Source organism: Ruditapes philippinarum, unplaced genomic scaffold (genome assembly GCF_026571515.1).
Source record: "Ruditapes philippinarum isolate M1 unplaced genomic scaffold, ASM2657151v2 ctg4993_1_1_1_1, whole genome shotgun sequence".
In the NCBI taxonomy this organism is placed as follows: domain Eukaryota; kingdom Metazoa; phylum Mollusca; class Bivalvia; order Venerida; family Veneridae; genus Ruditapes; species Ruditapes philippinarum.
The window spans coordinates 59,122-80,116 of NW_026866826.1; the positions used below are offsets into that span (position 1 = coordinate 59,122).

The 20,995-nt window shown below is 29.3% G+C and overlaps 1 protein-coding gene across 1 annotated transcript; it reads right to left on the reverse strand.

The window, feature by feature from the left end:
* Nucleotides 1-449: 449 nt before the first annotated feature.
* LOC132733816 (T-box transcription factor TBX10-like) lies at nt 450-19,073 on the reverse strand. The gene is made up of 8 exons (XM_060720504.1): nt 18,553-19,073; nt 17,646-17,949; nt 9,678-9,779; nt 9,169-9,340; nt 5,985-6,137; nt 2,786-2,853; nt 2,249-2,361; nt 450-1,960 (listed from the first exon to the last, which is right to left on the reverse strand). The coding sequence occupies exons 1-8, from the start codon at nt 18,740-18,742 to the stop codon at nt 1,683-1,685; spliced, it is 1,380 nt and encodes a 459-aa protein (XP_060576487.1). The 5' UTR covers nt 18,743-19,073; the 3' UTR covers nt 450-1,682.
* Between the last annotated feature and the right edge of the window lie 1,922 nt (nt 19,074-20,995).

Below are 20,995 nucleotides of genomic sequence, written 5' to 3' on the forward strand. Positions count from 1 at the left end.
CAAAATAGACCTCTTTATCATACATCATCCTTCATCGCATGTATCAAAACCTGATAGTTTGAAAACAAATTGTTATATACACATGTACACTCAGCCATTAACGTCAGCTGGTAAGCCAGAAACAGTTACAATTAGCATTATACTTAAAGTTGTTTTTATATTAAAACATGATTTCTTTGTCCTTTTGATTTTAAATCAATTGTGTTTATTGTTAACATTTATACCGTTGGTTGAAAAGATTATGTTACTTAAATACTGACTCATTCTTTGAAGTATTTACGTCTCTTAAGTTTACAGTAATCTCTTTAATACAGCATTACATGAATGTAGCAGAAAAGAATCGAGCATAACATAAATAGTCTTCTAATCTAATGATTTATAATGTCATTGAATTTACATACATTAGCAGGCAAGTTTGTTATATAAGCAGTATAAAACTGAAATAACCATTCTGAAGAAAAATAATTTATTTGTATAAACACAAAATTTACTCAGAAAACAATATTGACATAGAACAAAACATGTTTGAACTTTATAATACATTTACCATAAACATGGTAGATAGTAAGGTACACTAATCATGTAGATAAACTGTATATTAAACTGTATATCATACATAACAACAATTCTTTACTTGCTTTTATTATGTCTCTATTTAAAGGCGAGTTTCCTAATCAACTGTATTTTCTTCATTGTGTCAGATTGTTCAATCAAAATATAATATAATAAATTAGATCCGATCAAATTTAATTCCTTTTGCGTTTTGCAATGATTCCCTTTTAAAGTGGAGGTCACGAACACTTAAGATTTCAATCATACATTTCAAACAGCTTTACTCTACTCTAAAGCAAAATGGCAGCATATTGAAAGGCGAATATTCGGTACTAACCTTATCCTTACAACATAGTATTACGAAAAGAAATGGATATTTTGTGTAATGAAAATAACTTTAAATATCTGCTTCCGAAATGAACAAAATTGATCGTTTATCACAATGCAAATTAAAAAATAAAAGACTGTAATATAATAAGATCTAATTATTTAAACAGCAACTAAAGTGTTTCTCGTATTTAATGAAAACTGGCCAAAAACTTATTATATTTCGTATGATAGAATATGATCCAAGCTATCTAAAAAAAATTACGATTTATCGTTAAGTTGCAAATTCTTTTTGCGTTCAAATTCTGTAAAGTGCAGAAATGTGTGTAACGGTTATAAAAAAATTCAGATAATGGAATTTATGATCATAACATTAATTATGTTAGAAATAAAATGCTGCATTTTATGTAAAAAGGGCAAGGTAATATATCCCGTGTTTGAAAATATTTAATTGTTTTAGATAAATTAATATTCCAAAATATTTTGAATTCAACATAATTATTCCAGTACACATGCGCATTTCAAATTAGCTTTTTAAAAAATTAAAAGATTTTCACAGAGATCATACCAGCAAGTACGTCATTCGTAAGAAAGATCCTTTGTTTGAATACGAAATATGCTTTATTGTGAAATATTTGCTCCTGGATGTTTCAAATATATTAATATTTTGAAACTGTCTCTCGTCCTAAACAAATCCGGAATTTTGTCTGTAATAAATTATCCTTTAAAATGTAAACTTGAACATCTTGATACAGTATCCAGACATGTTAAATGTTTCTGTAAATGTTGAGGGAACCCCTAATTCACCTTGCTTCATAATTATATCCAAAACTTGTTGGTGCACTCTGGGCGTACGACATTTTAATATTTGGCGGTCTGTATGCATAGTCCATTGAGCGACTGTAAGGTGAAGGTCGCGATTTCGTTGCCATGAGATATGTGTCATGCGCATATTGTGCGTAAGCAAATGTCTCTGCTGTAGGATAGGAAGAGGACAGTCTCATGTTAGGATTGAAATTTGGCGCGAAACTAGATGCCGCCATTACGTCTGTTTGTTGAATGTCTTTGGCCTCTTCCGAAGCTAAAATGATTAAAGAAATACTGATGTTTAATTAGCAAATATATTATTAACAATAGGTTGTTACACATGCGTTCTAACATAAAAAAGTCACACAAATAATTTCTACTTTTGTAATACTCGAAAACATTGTATATAGATTGTAGGGAAATCAGTTCTGAAGGATTAAATATTTCGTATTAAGTGTGAATGATAAAAACACAGTACAATTTAATCATATAAATAAATGCATTTGGTGAAAACATTTATAATTTTCATTTATCGGAAATAAGTTTTTATGTCAATATGTACATTTGGAAGTTGGAGATCCTTTTCTACTGGTACCCATCATTTGCAGGGAGCTTGGACGGCTGTGGTTCCGCTGTTGCCCATGTGGAGACATCTGTGACAAAACGTCTACCATACTAATAGAAAACATATAAAAACTAATTTGAACGCAAAAATAAAAGTAAAAGAATACTATATCTATAACTGAAATCATATAAAATGTAAATAGATATCATGTTAGTAATAGTCTGTATTTTATAAAAAGAAAGAAGTTTGTGAAATGAAATTAGAAGTATCGACATAAAAAGGGAGAATGCAATTACCACATTTAGCCCCCATCTGGTAAAACATTTATTGTAACAGAAGACTCTATACAGTTACAAGAGTCGTTTGTTAGTATCAGCGAAAACACCGTAAATTATTTATCAGACATTAGTATTTGAATTAAGTAAAGGAATATTAAAAACAAAAATGTTGATGTTTTAAACAGGAAACTTGAATACCTCAGTTTGCTTACTTGTTTTCGTAGAATACAAAAATAAAAAGTTTAAAAGTATTTACCAGTCGTTAGGATCGACATCTCTAAAACCTTTCGCAAATGGATTACTGGCTATCTTCAGTTGTGTTATCTAAATACACAATAAAATCATCTTTTATAATACACAATAAAATCATCTTTTATAATACACAATAAATCAACTTTTATAATACACAATAAAATCAACTTTTATAATACACAATAAAATCAATTTTTATAATACACAATAAAATCATCTTTTATAATACACAATAAAATCAACTTTTATAATACACAATAAAATCAACTTTTATAATACACAATAAAATCAATTTTTATAATACACAATAAAATCATCTTTTCTAACACACAATAAAATCAACTTTTATAATACACAATAAAATCAACTTTTATAATACACAATAAAATCAACTTTTATAATACACAATAAAATCAATTTTTATAATACACAATAAAATCATCTTTTATAATACACAATAAAATCAACTTTTATAATACACAATAAAATCAACTTTTATAATACACAATAAAATCAACTTTTATAATACACAATAAAATCAACTTTTATAATACACAATAAAATCAACTTTTATAATACACAACATGGTCTTTCAAATAGAAATTTGAAAGACCCTGTACACGATAAAATCATCTTTTATAATACATAATAAAATCATCTTTTATAATACACAATAAAATCAAATTTTATAATACACAATAAAATCAATTTTTATAATACACAATAAAATCATCTTTTCTAACACACAATAAAATCAACTTTTATAATACACAATAAAATCAACTTTTATAATACACAATAAAATCAACTTTTATAATACATAATAAAATCAACTTTTAAAATACACAATAAAATCAACTTTTATAATACACAACATGGTCTTTCAAATAGAAATTTGAAAGACCCTGTACACGATAAAATCATCTTTTATAATACATAATAAAATCATCTTTTATAATACACAATAAAATCAAATTTTATAATACACAATAAAATCAACTTTTATAATACACAATAAAATCAACTTTTGTAATATACAATAAAATCAACTTTTGTAATACACAATAAAATCAACTTTTATAACACACAATAAAATCATCTTTTATAATACACAATAAAATCATCTTTTGTAAAACACAATAAAATCATCTTTTATAATACACAATAAAATCATCTTTTATAATACACAATAAGATCAACTTTTATAATACATGTACACAATAAAATCAACTTTTATAATACACACTGATATAACTTTTTATAATACACAATGAAATCAACTTTTATAATACAGAATCATGTAAACTCTTATAATACACATTCACATCAACTTTTGTAATATACAATGATTTCATCTTTTATGATACAAAATGATATCAACTTTATAATACACAATCATATATACTTTTATAATACACATATCAACTTGTAATCAACTTTTATAATACACAATGATAACACTTTTTATTAAACACAATGATATCAACTTTATATTACACAATGATATCAACAGTTTTATAATACAATATATTGTAATATAAAGTTTGAAATATAAAATACAATACACAATTATATTAAGTTTTTTATAATATACTTATAAATTAGATATTGATGAAATAAAATGCATACTTTCATTTTTCATATTTTCACCATAAAAATTTATTTTTATTGCAGCAAAACATATTTTCCTTATTTTCACTGGTGTCTTGCAGGAATACTTTTTTTAAAATTCATTTTAAAATAAATGAAAATAAAAGAAAGTAAATCAAATGTCATAACTATTTGATTGTCGAAGCAAAGAAAAAGTATATAATAAACAGAAAGTTTCTTCTTAGAATACGGAATTAATTTTCATTTCGAGGAAATGAAAATTAACATATTTCTCTTGTAATATATCAATATTCCCCACTTTTACGATTTATATTTGGTCTCCAACTATTACCACAAATACAATTCAAATTTGGTTCCCAACAATTACCTTTTAAATTGTTTTTCACTATTGTCATTTAAATCGTTTTCTCCACTATTACCATTAATAATTAGTTCTTCACTTTTGTCATTTAAACCGTGTTCCCCTCTATTACCATTTATAATTGGTTCTTCACTAAAATCATTTTAATTGGTTCCTCACTATTACAATTAAAACCTAGTTTCCGACTATTACCATTTAGTATCTGGTTCCCCACTATTACAATTAAAACCTATAATTATTTTTACATTTTGCATATTTTTCAATTATATTTTATTTAAGAAATAATACATCCAAACTGAATCGAAATGGTACATCCAAATCTGTGATTTTAATCACTGTTTGTCGTTCGGGTGCGCATCATTATATCACTCGGGCTATGCCCTCGTGATATAATTCCTCGTATCCGAATTCCAAACAGTGATGTTATTAAGCGATAAAATTACTGTTTGGGATATATTATTTCTTAAATAAAATTACTGTTTGACGTTCTATATTTTAGACATGTGACGTAAAAATTATACATGTGGCGTTCGGATGCGCATCATTATTTTGTTTGTTTTGCTTGATTGGGTTTTACGTCACACCGACACAGTATAGGTCATTTGGCGACGTTCCAGCTTGACTGGTGGAGGAAGACCTCAGGTGTCCTTCCGTGCATTATTTCAGGCTCGAACGGGCACCTGATTAGAACCACCGACGTTCCGTAAGCGCATCATTATGTCAATCGGGCTAATCCCTCGTGATATAATTCTCCAAAAAGTGATTTATGCGCTTGGGATATATTATTTGTTAAATAGCATAACATAATCTTAATTTAACATGATATAGTATGAGCATACAAATAACCAATACACATTCATTTATATATAAAAAGGTAAACACGTGCTCTTAAGTTACATATCATCTGAGTTTTAATTATTTTGTACCTCTCTTTTTTTTTAAAAGCAATGTATGAATATTTTGATTAATTGATAAGTTCTTTTGGATTTCTGCTTGTCATCAGTAATTCGATTTTTTTTACTAGAAGGGCACCTATAAACATTGTTTCCTTAGGTTATAACTATTTAGAATTGAAGAAACAGAATTAATATCAACAAAAAAAAACACGTGAATACCGTCAAAATAACCGGCGCCGCCTTTAAACTTGACTTATATAGTAGACAGTATCACATATCATTTTACAGAAAAGTGCAATAAAGTAATTATTTTACAATGAAAATGATGTACTCACTCGATGATTTTGATAGGCTGTCACGGCCATAAATTTTGTTTCAGGAAATATAAATGTTTTATAGTTTTGTGTTTTTGAGCAATCTTCCGCTTTTGGATATACATAGACAACGTGAAAACGAGGCTGGAACTTGTGCATGGAATTCAATATAATCTGCAAATAAAAAAATAACAAGAAATACAATTTTAATGAATGATCGCGTTAACTGTACTTGGAGAAATAAAAGCATGTTTTTCTAAAATATCGGTGATCATTACGAACAGAGTAAGAAAGTAAAAATAATCATTTGTATTTATTCTTAGGAAAATTTTGCTCATTTAATGAACAAATAAAGAACGATTATACTTTAAATTAAAACGAGCTTTCACTTCCATATCTAATTGTTTAAAACATGTAAATGCAATAATAATTCTTCTGATAAATGGGCCTTTTTATGAAAACTGAATCACTGATAGAGATGGAAACTCGTGAAGACTATGAGAACAAGTCAGTTACAATAGGAATTTGATATGTATCATGCATAAAAGATTTAGAATTCCATATAGACAGCACTTGATAACGAATTTGACCGTTTTATTCTGAAACATTCATGAATCTATCAGAACTCGTGAAAACCGTGTACATATCGGACGTCGATCAGTGATAGGAAGGTTAGCCACGCTTTGCAATTCAGAAGTCATTAAGTCGGCGATGATAGACATGTAAAACAGGCTCGTTAAAAATATGCAGACGATTTTTTTGCATGATCGGGTGGATAGTTTTGGGTGTTTTTTATAAATTGTTTTTAGAGATATGGATTGAAAGAATGTCGGACAAAAAATCCTAACTTTTGTATCCAAAATTCATGGTGAAATATGTTTTAAACACTTTAAAAAATGCCTGATTCCAAAAGAAAAAACTAGAACACTTTATGTGACTATTCTAACTAAAACGCACACGTGGCTAAACTCGTAGGTCTGCGACTAACTAAAACACCGCAGGTTTGATAAACCTGCCCAAAATGTATAACAATTTCAGTCGGCAAAACACTAGATGAATTGAAATTAAATCCATAATAAATTCAAATCTGAATAAACTTATTTTCCATCACTTTCAGGCTATAAAAATGGTAATATATAACATAACATACATAACATAACATTATGTTATGTTATGTTATGATTAGTCAGGAACTTGCACAGAATGCGCACTGACGATTGATCTCAGCTGTTATATAACATAGAGGCGAGTACATGCGGTATATCATAAAATTAAACCATTACAATAATTATTGATTCATTCAACAAGATATAATACAGACTTCCATGAAGTATATTTTTACGTAAACAAAAAAATCTAAAATAAAATACACCAGACTTAAAAGATACTGCACAATATTATAGTGTAAATAATGTGTCGTGTCTATATTGATTCACCTGATAAATACATTATTTAACACATCCAACGATTAAGATTATTAATGATTTATTAATGTTACAACTGCATTTGTTTTAGTTAAACACATCCTTATAGCCGTGGTCTCTAAACATGCATTGTGAATTTCAGATTATCTGTCAAAATGACGGTATTTCAACATTTCATACACAAACATTTTTTTTATCAAATATAGAAACAGGATATGAACAGATGCAGACTCAGGTATATATGTAAATAGAATGTTGCTATTATTTATTTACACGTTTATAGATAGTAGTTCAAAATGATTTAAATATAAAATATCATAGTACTATAATTACTACTTCATTACTTACACATTTTTCGCAACAAATATTATACAAATCTTACATTTATAATCAAGCCTTATTTTTCATATAAGAAATTTTTATAAACTGTGACATTTTCTGACGGCCTTTCTTTCTTTTCATTTTTTTTTCTGAAACCTTTCTTTACTGCTTTACTTACTCGCTTAAAGGTCCATTCAGAATAAAAATGTCTTTATTTTTGTTTTCAAAATATGTTTATTTTTATGGCACTGTTACAAAAACGTGCCCATTGGCCAAAAAAGTTAAATCATCTTTTCTTCTTTTGCGTTTTGGCAATTGAGTACATTGATAATAATTTAGTATAAAATTCTATTTTATTTATATTTTACTTTGTCATAAATCGTTTCACGTTTGTCACTACTCTGGAGACAGGCATCTCATATGTTATAAATAATTTGTTACAACGAAAATCTCTATAATATTCATTTATTTCTGATATTTAATCTGCTTTTAAATAAAAATATAGAATATTCTGCATAAGTTTGAAATGTGTCTAATAAATCTAAACATATTTTCATGTTTTATTTGTGTTATATAATTTATGTCCCTAAAATACAGAAAATAATATATTCGAATTGTTACAGGAATTGTTATACTGTATGAATTTGGGTTATAGACATTACAAGTGCAAGTAACGAAAAATAAATACACACTTTACTACTATTTAGAAAACTAAGATAACTTTCATTTAAAACATGTTCTATTCATTTAAAAGGTTACCTTAAATAGATGATAAAAAGTAAACTTCTATTTTCATATAAACATTACAATCTTCACTGATCTTTACAAATATATAATAGAGAATTTTATCACATATATATTTTATAGAAACAAAATAAATTTAAAAAAAAAAACATTTTAACATAAAACATCATTGTGCTACATTTCTATTTATTTAACAGTAAATAAATATGTTGTCAATCAAAAGTAAATTCTGACATTGATGTATCACAGATGAGCCCCTGTTTCGTAAACTATTCTGATTAAAGCTTAGTTTAACAGGACTATAGCATTACGAGTTAGATTACTGGGGATAAAATGTCTACAAGAAAGCAAGAAAATCAGAAGAAAATAAATGATACCGGCATACTGCAGCGCCCATTTACTTTCAGAACTGATATTTTATCAGTTAAAATCTGAATTATATTCTATTTATGTCCTACTTGCGGTTAGGCCTTGTAGGCTACACGGTTTGAGGTTTTTTTGTATGAAGTTTTTCCACGGGACCTTTTGCTTTAGTCGCAAACAAATCCGCACAGATTCATTAAAACAAATGTTCGGTTTAACTTCATTTAATTTGGCTTCCTTTTAAATGCAAAATTATTCTGAATGTTTATCAAACATGTATTTGCACGTTGGCAAACTGTTAAGTCAAAGATAAATATAATTACATAATATATTGCAAATAAAGTTAAACTTACATGTCCATTATCATCCATAAGGTTATTGGTAAGCTTTAATTTATCAAATGAAACTATTTGTTTTGTCCATTGCGAGCCTTTTGCTGGTGAGTCTGGGTGGACATGTATCCTGCCAGGCATGTAAGGATCCGCCTTGCCCGCTACAACCCAACTCGAACTATGGAAAGAATATCTGTGAAGAAACACAAATAATAATAACATCAAATGCGTGATTTCGTATGAAAATAATAAAAGCTAAATAGTTAAAAGAAAAATCTTATGTTAAAACCGAAAAATGTTTCACAAAATACAAGTTGGCATTACGAATTTTGGTTTTGAAAATTCTAATCCATACATTAGTTGTACTGAAAGCATTTTCTTTGCATTTTTAGAGCTAACATGTTATAAACACTAAAAGACGAACTGATAAATATATTATATAGGTCGGCAAATGTGCGAAAACTTGGACATGCAATGCATAACTGAAACTGCACATAATTGATATAATATATCAAATATAATATTCAAACCTGTATCTTTTATCGTCACACGGTACAAAGTCCATCATGACCATATAATCTGAGTTACAGTCTAGACCGTACAGTCGTACTTGAAATGTAGGGAACATCCGCCTGAAACATGCACATAAATATCTTTATAGCATGACCACTAACTGTATAGGTTATGAACATTTCTTTTCATTCATAAAACATTTATACGCTAGCAAAAGCAAACAAAGAAATAAACAAGAGTTTAGACATTTACAGATACACAAACATAGAGACTTGATTCTAACAACATTTCAGCTGTAACAGAATGATTGGAAATATAAGTTAGAATGATATGAATGGTAATTTGTAATTTTCATATAAAATCAAAAATAGAATGGCTTTTGCAAATTAAAATGAAAATGAAGAAGGGAGAAATGAGAAAATGTAGTGTTTAACTTTTGGTGCAATATTGAACCCTATATCAAATATAATGTGTAGTAGCACTCAAAAAAATGGAGCAACAAGAAGTCAAACTTGTAAACTTGCATAGGATTACTAACCATGCTAACCGCAAACAGAACATTTTATTCGTCCTCAATAGTTTTATTTCAGTTCATTTTTACCCGCAATGTTTTTCCCCATTAATTGTCATCTTAGATTTAAACATTATTGCTTACATTATTTGATTTAATCAAAATGGAATTTGATTTGAATAGGAATTTATTATAAAACAAAGATTGAGTAGATACTGTACACTAATTCCACGGAGAATTTTGCAACTGTAAATAAGTCGAAAGTTTGTTTCAGTCGTCTTATGCCCGGTTCGAGAAGAGAATATAATGACTAGAACAGCTTAGAAGAGAAACCCAATCCAACGCAAAAGTATCAAAAAGGCGATCTGTCATATTTAATTTTATATATTTATTGAAAGCTGTTAGAAACATCTAGAAAATATCATTATTGTGTTTTTATATTTATTCTGACTTATATCTTTTTCCAACACTTCTTGCCATCGCGCAATCGAACAGACCTCTACCTATAACGGAAGCTCTTCTAAAGTATCAATCGAACAGGCTATTAGTGTTAAAATGACTAATGAAAATTCTGCCTATTTTCTTTTCTTTACTGTTAATTTTAGCGGAATTCAAGGTAAAATCAGACGGCCCTCGGCCGAAAAAATAACGCTGACCAGTTTCTTTCCAGATTGAGATAGTGTTTCATTAATTCTTCCGTCATAACGAATTATATTTATTATTTCCCTTAACGTTCTTTCATCAGGTGCGAGATAATTACGTAATCATGAATGTCGGCTTAGTTTATTGGAATAGACGCATGGGTTGTCTGGGCCACAAAAATACATCATTGCTTGTTTATAAAATATACAAATTAATCTAAACTGAGGTTTCCATACGTTCGCAGGTGCCTTTGTTGATTTGATTCTGAGGAAATCGTTGATTGAAAGCGAGCTGCGTCTGTTATTAGCCAATTTAGAAAATTAGCAAAATACAAGAATGTATTTTTTAAAAAATATACTCGGCCCAAGTAAAACTGTTTAACTTGCATATTTCAATACAAATAAAAATGTTAGCAATGCTTCCTTAACAATGACATAATAATTACTTCTTGTAGCTTAGAAAGCACCCATTTTGTAAATAAAATTAAATTAAAGCATATTGATAATAATAATAATAATAATAATAATAATAATAATAATAATAATAATAATAATAATAATAATAAAGACTTTATTTAACGAGAGAACTCATTTGAACAAACATATCAATCTTCCATGAGGCCCTCAACAAGGAACAATATGAATTTAACATAATTATTCAAACTATTAAAATACATAAATGTAAAAACATACAGGAGATTATCAATTTGTATGATACTGATGTGTCTTTTCAAATAGGACAACTTCTATTTAACAGTATTGATTTAGGTGTCCTTTTTACATGTTTTTTTTTTACCTTTGACTTTATAAATTTTCTAATCATATGCAATATTGACAGTATCATTAAAAAATCAAATATGAAATATTGAAAATAGAAATAAAGGATAGTGTATAGTATAGTATAAAATCAACACTCATTTTATCTTTAATTTAATGCAGACAGATATGATATAAAAGAAAAATATAAAACACTAAAAAACTTTGTTGAACGTAATTGGTGGTCTCGTTATTATAAACAAAATTTATAATCCAGTAAGTACTTTTGTGCAAAAACTCAGTAAATCCTTATTCGATATAAATGTAACGATATCTAAACGCAATGTAAAATGTTTTGTGAAAGAAAGTATGGATAAACAGAACTGACGTGTCTTAGCAATTTACAAATCAACCCAACTATCCTCATTCATGTACATTTTATTTACAATTTATTTAAAATTGCAAGAACTATACCTTACATTTTATTTAAGAACTATCTTAAAAGGTTATTTTTTTATAATAGTAAGAACTATCCTTTACATTGTATTTTAGAATGGTTAGAATTATCCTTTACATTTTATTTTAGAATGACTAATGAGATTCCCCGATTTCAGTTGTAATTTTAAAATGACCAATAAAAATTCTTCTTATATTCAGTCCTTTCGTGCTAATTTATAGGAAATAAAACTGATTTCAGACGGACTTCGTCCGAAAAATAGCTGGAACATAAAATTTACTATAAAGTTTTACACTGGTTGTCAGTACAGACAGGAAGATCAAGCTTGACGGTAACTTTTTTTACAGCTATGCAGTTCTCGTCAGCTTGATATTCCCGTCTGTGACAGAAGCCAGTGTTTGATTCTTTTTCTGGTGTATAAGATATAAATCAGATTTCGAAAATAACTATTTTATTTTCATTTAACATTTTCTTTTCTTCTTAGAAGCGTATGAATTCACACGGTAAATTGGCATCATACTAAGTAGTAAGTACCAATGCAATAATTCATAAACGGTACGCGCAATGACGTCATCTGTATGAAGTTTTCCGGCTAGCCGCAATTAAAACGCAGTTTACACTTCACGGGGGTGGAACCCAATATTGATCTGTAGATTGAGCCTCGGTAAAAAAAAAATGTGTGACTGATGTGCGCTTTAACTCGAAATGAGAAAATAGGTCAATCACAGGGTAAGTTTTCAATTTTGTAAACATTTATATAAAATTTAAAGCTTTTTTAAGAAAATCGAAATTTGATTCTACCCTCCTGGCTTTCCTGTTTATTACCAATTTTTTTGTTTGGATTTTTATGCAGTCTTCATTGATATATTCTTTCCACCAAACGAAGCTTAACATTCAAACAAACCGTTATTGAAACAGTTATAGAGATTGGTCTCAAAATAAAGGCATTGTCGGTCGAAATTCCACCTATAGATAATCTCCATATGTGCTGAAGAGATCCATGATATAAGAATGATCAACATAATAACGGATCACTTCCATAAAACAATGTGTTATTATTGTGTATATCATTCTGTAATAAAAAGTAACATTCGATATAGACACATTGGCCTAAGTTGAGCTTTAATAAAAGATAAAAGACATTTAGCATACTAATAGCTATTTTAGGAACTCAGCGACTTTTTCAAACGTACACATATGGGAGCTTCTATAGTGTCACTTTAAGATGCCGATAACGGTAAAAATGAGGTTTGAGGAAGTAAAAAAGCCCTTGTCACTTGTTTCATTAAAGTTATTTCAAATTATTCCACCCCTTAGTACAATACACATGTATTAGTATTTGTCATGGATCGTTGTCGTCATAGAGTACCTTTATTTTATAAAATATTATGTGAATACCATTTACAAAAATCAAACTAAAACGGAAACAGAATATCGACTAGTATAACACTTTACTTCTATTCAGGTCTCCCATGTCACTATCAAATATAAATTACTACAAAATAAAAGTATATCTTATGATTCTTACCAGTGTTGATTATATAAACACTAATGATTAGGTTATAATAACAGTTTGCTGCCAACATTATAAATAGATTTAAGTTCATAACTTTTCATTTACCATTGTCATACAAATATTTATTTGATTTTTCGTTGTTTACTCGACACAAGAGTAGAATATTTCTTTTAAGAACAGTTTTTATGAAGAAGTTCACTTGCAATTCACTGCATGACAATCTGACAATAAGAAAATATTGTGCCTGTCAGTGAAAATCTATTAAATACTTGCGGGATCTTGACGTGAAGTTTATCTGAAATACGAATTTAAATAATTAGGGGGAAATAATATGATACAATAGTTTTACAAAAATATGGTTCATTTCATTTGTCAGCTGTTTAATCTTGTCCAAGTTACGTTTTCTCAGAGCGAAATTATTTATCATACCAGTACTAAATTTTTATATATATACTCGATTTTTTAAGATTTTTAGTATTTATTTATATTGTTAGCACCAGATAGTTAGGTTATTAAGGTAGTAATATTTAATTACCAAACACACTGACTAATGTACTTTCAGCCAAAGCTATGGAACTTTAATTGTTCTTATAGATTGGCTATTCAAATACTATATGAAAATGATCCGTAGTTCTGTAGATGGTTTCCTATATCACTTATGGATCGCTTTAGCACATATGAAGCTCGACTGGAATTTGAACCAGCAATTCCTTTATTTTGAGCCCAATCTAAAAAAAAATGTTTCAATAATGGTTTCTTTGAGTATTAAGCATCGTTTGGTTTGGAGTCCGTTCAGCGACATTTTATACACATACACATTACATATTTTGGGCACACCAAAACCCACGACGGAAATAATATCTCGGTGAAGACTGCATGAAAATTCGACCAAAAATGAGTTAATATAAGGGAAAGCCAGGATGGTAGAATCACATTTCGATTTTCTTAAAAACAGCTTTGAAATTTGTATAAATGTTTAAAAAGTTAAAAACTAACCCTGTGATTGGCCTAATTTTTCCTTCAAAAATCAAGTTAAAGTGCACATCAGGAGCAGCGGAAATTCACATATTTTTTCCGATGCTCATTTTTGAGATCCAATGAGAAAATATATTAAAACATCATTCGTATAATTTTGTGAAATCAACTTGATATTTTGTTTCAATTTAGAGGCGTCAATTTATTGGTTGAGGCCATGTATATATGCGATGTAACAATGGAAATGATACTGAAATATGGGTAACTGAAATGTCTTCTTACACAGTAGGAGACGAGGCAATTATTGTATCTGCCCGTTAATTAATGATCGATGATCGAGTCCGCTGAGTTAATTAGCTGGTAAGAGGGAAATACAGTCTGGTTCAAGAAATGTCACCCGTGTCTAGTCCGTCTGGGTGATAAAATCTTGATACCCTGTTAATAAAAAGTTTATTTGTGATCGGAATAATGCGGAATAGCTCTGTGGTAAGGTGTAGAGTGTAAAAAGTGTGTCGTTCGAGCCCACCTAGTTCATACTGCTGAAAATAATGAGCAAGAAATTAAAAAAAATCTAGGTAGGACAGGAACCGCAATCATAATAAAGATATTGTAATTTAGCTAATTTCGACATCCTAACTGAGCAATATCTTCACTAGTTTATACTAACAAGACAATTACAAGAGAATTAAAAGAAATAGGTAAAATGGAAGGTATATTCAAGTCGTTTAACTATTGGATAATGAATGCAAATGGTCGTGTTAATATTTTCGGACAATAATACAACTCAGTGTTTCTTACATTCCGTTCAAAACCAATATTTACAGGAATACCGCTAGTGCCAATTTAAAAAGCATTAAATTTAGTTAATACCCGTATAGCGTATTAAAAAATCTCGTTTTAAATAAGCCGTGTCCGATTTTTATTGAACCATAACTGCTTATCTCTGAATTCGACAGAAAACGGCAGGGTGCATTTGATTTATCGCTGCTGATCATCGGGCCCGCTTGATTTCACAGTTTGTTTACACATTTTCACGCTCATTAGAGAACATAGTCCCGTGGAATCACCAGAGCTGATAAAACAGTCCCCAGGGTGCACTCAAGGGGGTTGGGTTGTGCCTAGCATGCCAATTTCCAAGACATATTCATTAATCAAACAATATGGCAAGTGGTTCATTTGATGAAGATGAAGATAGACCAAGGTTATGTTACCTGATTATTTTTTATTATTTTATCGTTCATAATAATCGCATACATGTCTGAATTTTGCCATTTGAATATTCACTCTAAACTAGAAATAATAAAAGATACACTTATACTCTAATATACTGGTAATTGCTAAACAGTCAATGTTTAATGTGAGTATGAATATAGTGTCATAAAAATGCAGTTTTTAAGAAAGGACCACATTGACAAGTTCCCAAACATAGTTTATGAATTCTCTTATTTAGATTAGACAGTGAGAATTCTCTAGATTTCAATAAAATAATTGTCCCCAAAGCTTAGCATAGTTTATCTTTTAGATTCTATTTCATCTCAACGTGGAATAAGAGGTTTTTCTACATGCTTGTAGCCCTACCAACAAATGATTTTATATTTTGTCATCAATCTATTTCTATATTATTGTGTTATCTTTATAAATATACCATATTCATGTGTGTATTACCCCCTATTTTTTTATAAAGTTACATTTTGACAACTTTTTTATGATCTAAATACTTTTAGTTTAAACCAAAGGTAATCATTATTTTTCACAATATTCATGTAATGGCATAAATAATAAAAATAAAAATAAAACGTAGTCAAAGATTACTAGTGTTTGAAATTTCTTTTTCTCCAATAGGATTGCAGTATTTCAAATGAATCGTAACACATTTACTTTTCTAAATCGGCAAACTGTTAATCAGTGTAGTAAATCGACTGTTTATAAAAATAATTTAAAACACTAAGCCGGTTAAAATTTATTAGTTCGTATTTAAAAAAATAAATTGGTCGCGAGGCTGCGCGGCGCTAGACCAATTCATTTTTGGAAATAAGTACTAATAAACTTTAACTTATACTAAGTAGAGATTTTTTAAGCACACACAAGAAAAGTTATTTTTAATACGTACATGTATTTACAAAATTAAATTGGTCAGGCGCGGCACAGCCGCGCGACCAATTTAATTCAATAAATTTTAACAAGCTTAGTATTTGAAATTATTTTCAGAAACAGTCGTTTAAAAGTTTGCCGATTTACCAAAATAAATGTATTACGATTCAATTGAGATACTGCATCCATATTGGACAAAAAATAATTTTAAACACTAACATCACTTAATGATACAGTTTTTTCCTATTAGTTTATTGTGTAAGTTAATATGTAACGATAAGTTCAATTAATGAAATTGAACTTATCGTTACATATTAACTTACACAACATTTGATAATCTTTTATAATAAGTTTTATTTCATATATTTTAGGCGATATATTTTGATCGCATTTTAGTTAAAGAAACAAAGTATTCACTACATATAAATCATTTTGTATACATGTATATATATACTCGTATTCGACAGACACTTGATGTCATTTATAAGCATATATTTACGCTATGGTATCATCAAATATTATTGATAACCTGGCCTTCAATTTTTGGAGCTTTTGTATATGGCAACTAATTGACAATATATATATATATATTATTATGAATATTATATATAATTATATATACTGTTTTTACAAGGCAAACAAAGTAGCATAAGCAGATATACAGATGTAGTTCTTTTTTATTGGCAATAATTGTCTATCGTTCGTGTACTGTTTTTTTTTACCCTATATAATATTATATAAGAAACAGACATGTATAACTGTAGAGAATATGCAGGCATTTATTATCATCATTTATTGAATTTAAAGATATATTTGATGGTAGTAAGTATCGATGAAGTATGATAGATATATTAAATACGTGAACATATTATAATGATCCAGAAAATAATTGATATGCGTTCGATTCTTGTAATTGATTTAAGGTAAATCCGGCTAAATTTAAATTGTTCTTATCTTATGCTGCATAAGCTTCGAAATATGTTCCGAGAAACGAGATAAACTCCTGATAAGACCAATAAAATAAAAAACACAACATACCGTCCTGCTTTGGTCACAATCATTTCTGTACCGAGTTCATCAAATTCATCCCATAACGATTTCATTTCAAGTTGACAAGAAACACTTGCTAATTTAGAATTTAAAGGTTTATTTTCATCTTGTCCGTCACTTTCACACATTGAACATTCCGGTGATTTCGAGTTATTTTGGTTAATATCCGTGCTCTTTCCACTTTCTAACAAGGAGTCCGTTAAATTATTCCTAGGAACAGCTTCCGGTAACTGTTGATCTAGACGGACCGGGTCGAATAATGGCCGCCCAGTACCAGCATTCATTAGACATGCTGAAATATGCAAAACATAAAACTTTATCATGATCAGAATTTAGAAAAATGTACATTTACTGAACAATATTCCTATAGTATACGGACGCACACATTCAATACTCAAATATTTTATATTTATCTGCACATTAATTGTTTTTTTTAAATGATCCTGGGGACTTATCATTATCATGACGTGCACATACACCATTATATCATAAAACTGGTATAAATTTCTATTTGACTCTTTATCTTATACTTACAGAGAATGGTCCTATGTTACTTGCAAGTAAAATATTTAATAAATCTTCCACTAACAGTCTTTTTCAAATATGTCAATACATAGAGTTAGCTTCCATTTTTACATATTTGTTCTTGCGTCGTTATTGTATAAATTTACTATTACTCATCAAAAAGCCACATTTTTCAACAGAACCACAAAAACAGAAAAATCTCTCCTTCACATTTACAACAAAAATCATGAAATTCTTTTATTATGTTATCAACGTTTAAAATGCGTGTTCACAAAATCCTTTCAACAAATTCTAGACAATCCAAATATATATCAGCGCACCTGAAACTCAGTAAATTATCACAAGATAATTCAAAAGTCTTTATTCTTACCTTCCATTGTTTTCATTCCGTTACCATAGGGACCATTCTGTCCCCAATCAAACTGACAGTCCGTGCTTCTCTGTTGGGGTACAAAGGGATATCCAAAACCCCCGAGCCCTAAGTCACTCAGCGGCCCGGACATCAAATTGCTGATACTAAAAGCATTGGCACGCATTGAGAGGTTGGAACCTACATCCATGTGTCGATTGATGGAAACCCGGCGTCAAGATAAGCCGCCGTACACCGTGATGATAGTCTTAAGTCTCTAACACAATTCCAAAGTCTCTAAACGTGTTGATAGCCCAAAGTCTCTGGTGCTGATAGTAAGAATGGAAACTTGGAAGCCAAGGTGATAAACACTTTCAGAAAGTGATAGTGAAAAGTAGTTTTAAGGTACTGACAAGTGCTAATGTATCCTCCAAAAATTTTGATCCCGCCCCGATTAGTAGTTTCATCGTTTTCTCATCTATTTTATTTAAAATTCCACGGCATTTTGCTAGTGTTGTAAACTGTATTCACAGCATGTAACAGTCATTATTATCAATTATACGCCCCATTCGAATTAACGGCCCGTGTAAACACTCGCCTATAGGCATCATTATTTGGAGAATGCAAATGAGTGGGTGGAGTTTCTTGGCCATTAGGCGGAGACCAAATGTTTGTATTCTCCTGCTGGTTAGAAAGAATTCGCATTCAGGCAGAATTATCTCCCAAAGTCATTTATCATTATAGAAGGTGGGAACACTGGAACTGACGTTTACAATACATCTAGAGCACTTTTGTTTCCAGCACTTTCGTTTCATATGTATACGCGCGTGTCGGATGTGGCAAACTTGATATTGTTTTGATACACTTTTCGTGTTTAATTGTTAAAATGTTTTCGGACTTTCTGACCTTTTTCTCTCTGACAACGTCAACGTTTTAAATGTGTTCTGTATTGACGCATAACATTTATACAAAAATGTCAAAATACTAAAATAACAGTTTAAATAATTCATTGGGAAATAAGTGTAAATGCATTTAGAGATTTGTAAAGTGCATGAATACTAGTATAGTACATCATCATCATCATCATATATAAATACGGAAATATGTCACCATCCTTGTTCTTGTATTATAATTATTATTATTATTATTATTATTATTATTATTATTATTATTATTATTATTATTATTATTACGTCCAAATGATTTACGTCAAACCTTTCCTTATTTTCATATTTTTATTCCAATGTTACTTATAGGCACATAATGCCTCAAAAACAAATATTTTTTTTACCTCTTCGAAAGAGCAAACATAAATTTTATAATGTTTAGATAATAGTTTTAAAGAATGTTAGATACTTGGTAGCTGAGGAAAGTTGCGATAAATGTGAAATAATTTGTTATAATCGTAGTAAAATGTAAACAAAGTAGAATTATGATTTCCATACAAAATACTAATTCACTATAACTGTACTTATTGCCAAAAAGCAACAGATGGTTCAGGTAATTGGCCAATGAGTAACTTTTTGCATATTATGAAAGTACATGAAAATTACAAAGCTTTTGAGAAGTAAAAATAAAAGCATTTTTGGGGAATAATGGGCCTCAAATGTATGACAGTTTTGTATTTGTTGTTTTATTTTACTTTTTGTACTTGAATCATCCCGAATCGACAACAGACTGATGTATATAATATCGTTAGATCGTCAACAGACTGATGTATATAATATCGTTAGATCGTCAACAGACTGATGTATATAATATCGTTAGATCGTCAACAGACTGATGTATATAATATCGTTAGATCGTCAACAGACTGATGTATATAATATCGTTAGATCGTCAACAGACTGATGTATATAATATCGATAGATCGTCAACAGACTGATGTATATAATATCGTTAGATCGTCAACAGACTGATGTATATAATATCGTTAGATCGTCAACAGACTGATGTATATAATATCGTTAGATCGTCAACAGACTGGTGTATATAATATCGTTAGATCGTCAACAGACTGGTGTATATAATATCGTTAGATCGTCAACAGACTGATGTATATAATATCGATAGATCGTCAACAGACTGATGTATATAATATCGTTAGATCGTCAACAGACTGATGTATATAATATCGTTAGATCGTCAACAGACTGATGTATATAATATCGTTAGATCGTCAACAGACTGATGTATAAAATATCGTTAGATCGTCAACAGACTGATGTTGATAATATCGTTAGATCGTCAACAGACTGGTGTACATAATATCGTTAGATCGTCAACAGACTGGTGTACATAATATCGTTAGATCGTCAACAGACTGGTGTACATAATATCGTTAGATCGTCAACAGACTGGTGTACATAATATCGTTAGATCGTCAACAGACTGGTGTACATAATATCGTTAGATCGTCAACAGACTGGTGTACATAATATCGTTAGATCGTCAACAGACTGGT

Excerpts from the sequence above, each read along its gene's own strand:
- LOC132733816 (XM_060720504.1), bottom strand. The coding sequence starts at position 18,742 with ATGGATGTAGGTTCCAACCTCTCAATGCGTGCCAATGCTTTTAGTATC. Across the intron at positions 9,341-9,677 it reads TGTGACGATAAAAGATACAG|ATATTCTTTCCATAGTTCGA; the intron begins GTTTGAATATTA and ends GTTTCTTCACAG. Across the intron at positions 2,854-5,984 it reads CAGCCTATCAAAATCATCGA|ATAACACAACTGAAGATAGC; the intron begins GTGAGTACATCA and ends TTGTGTATTTAG.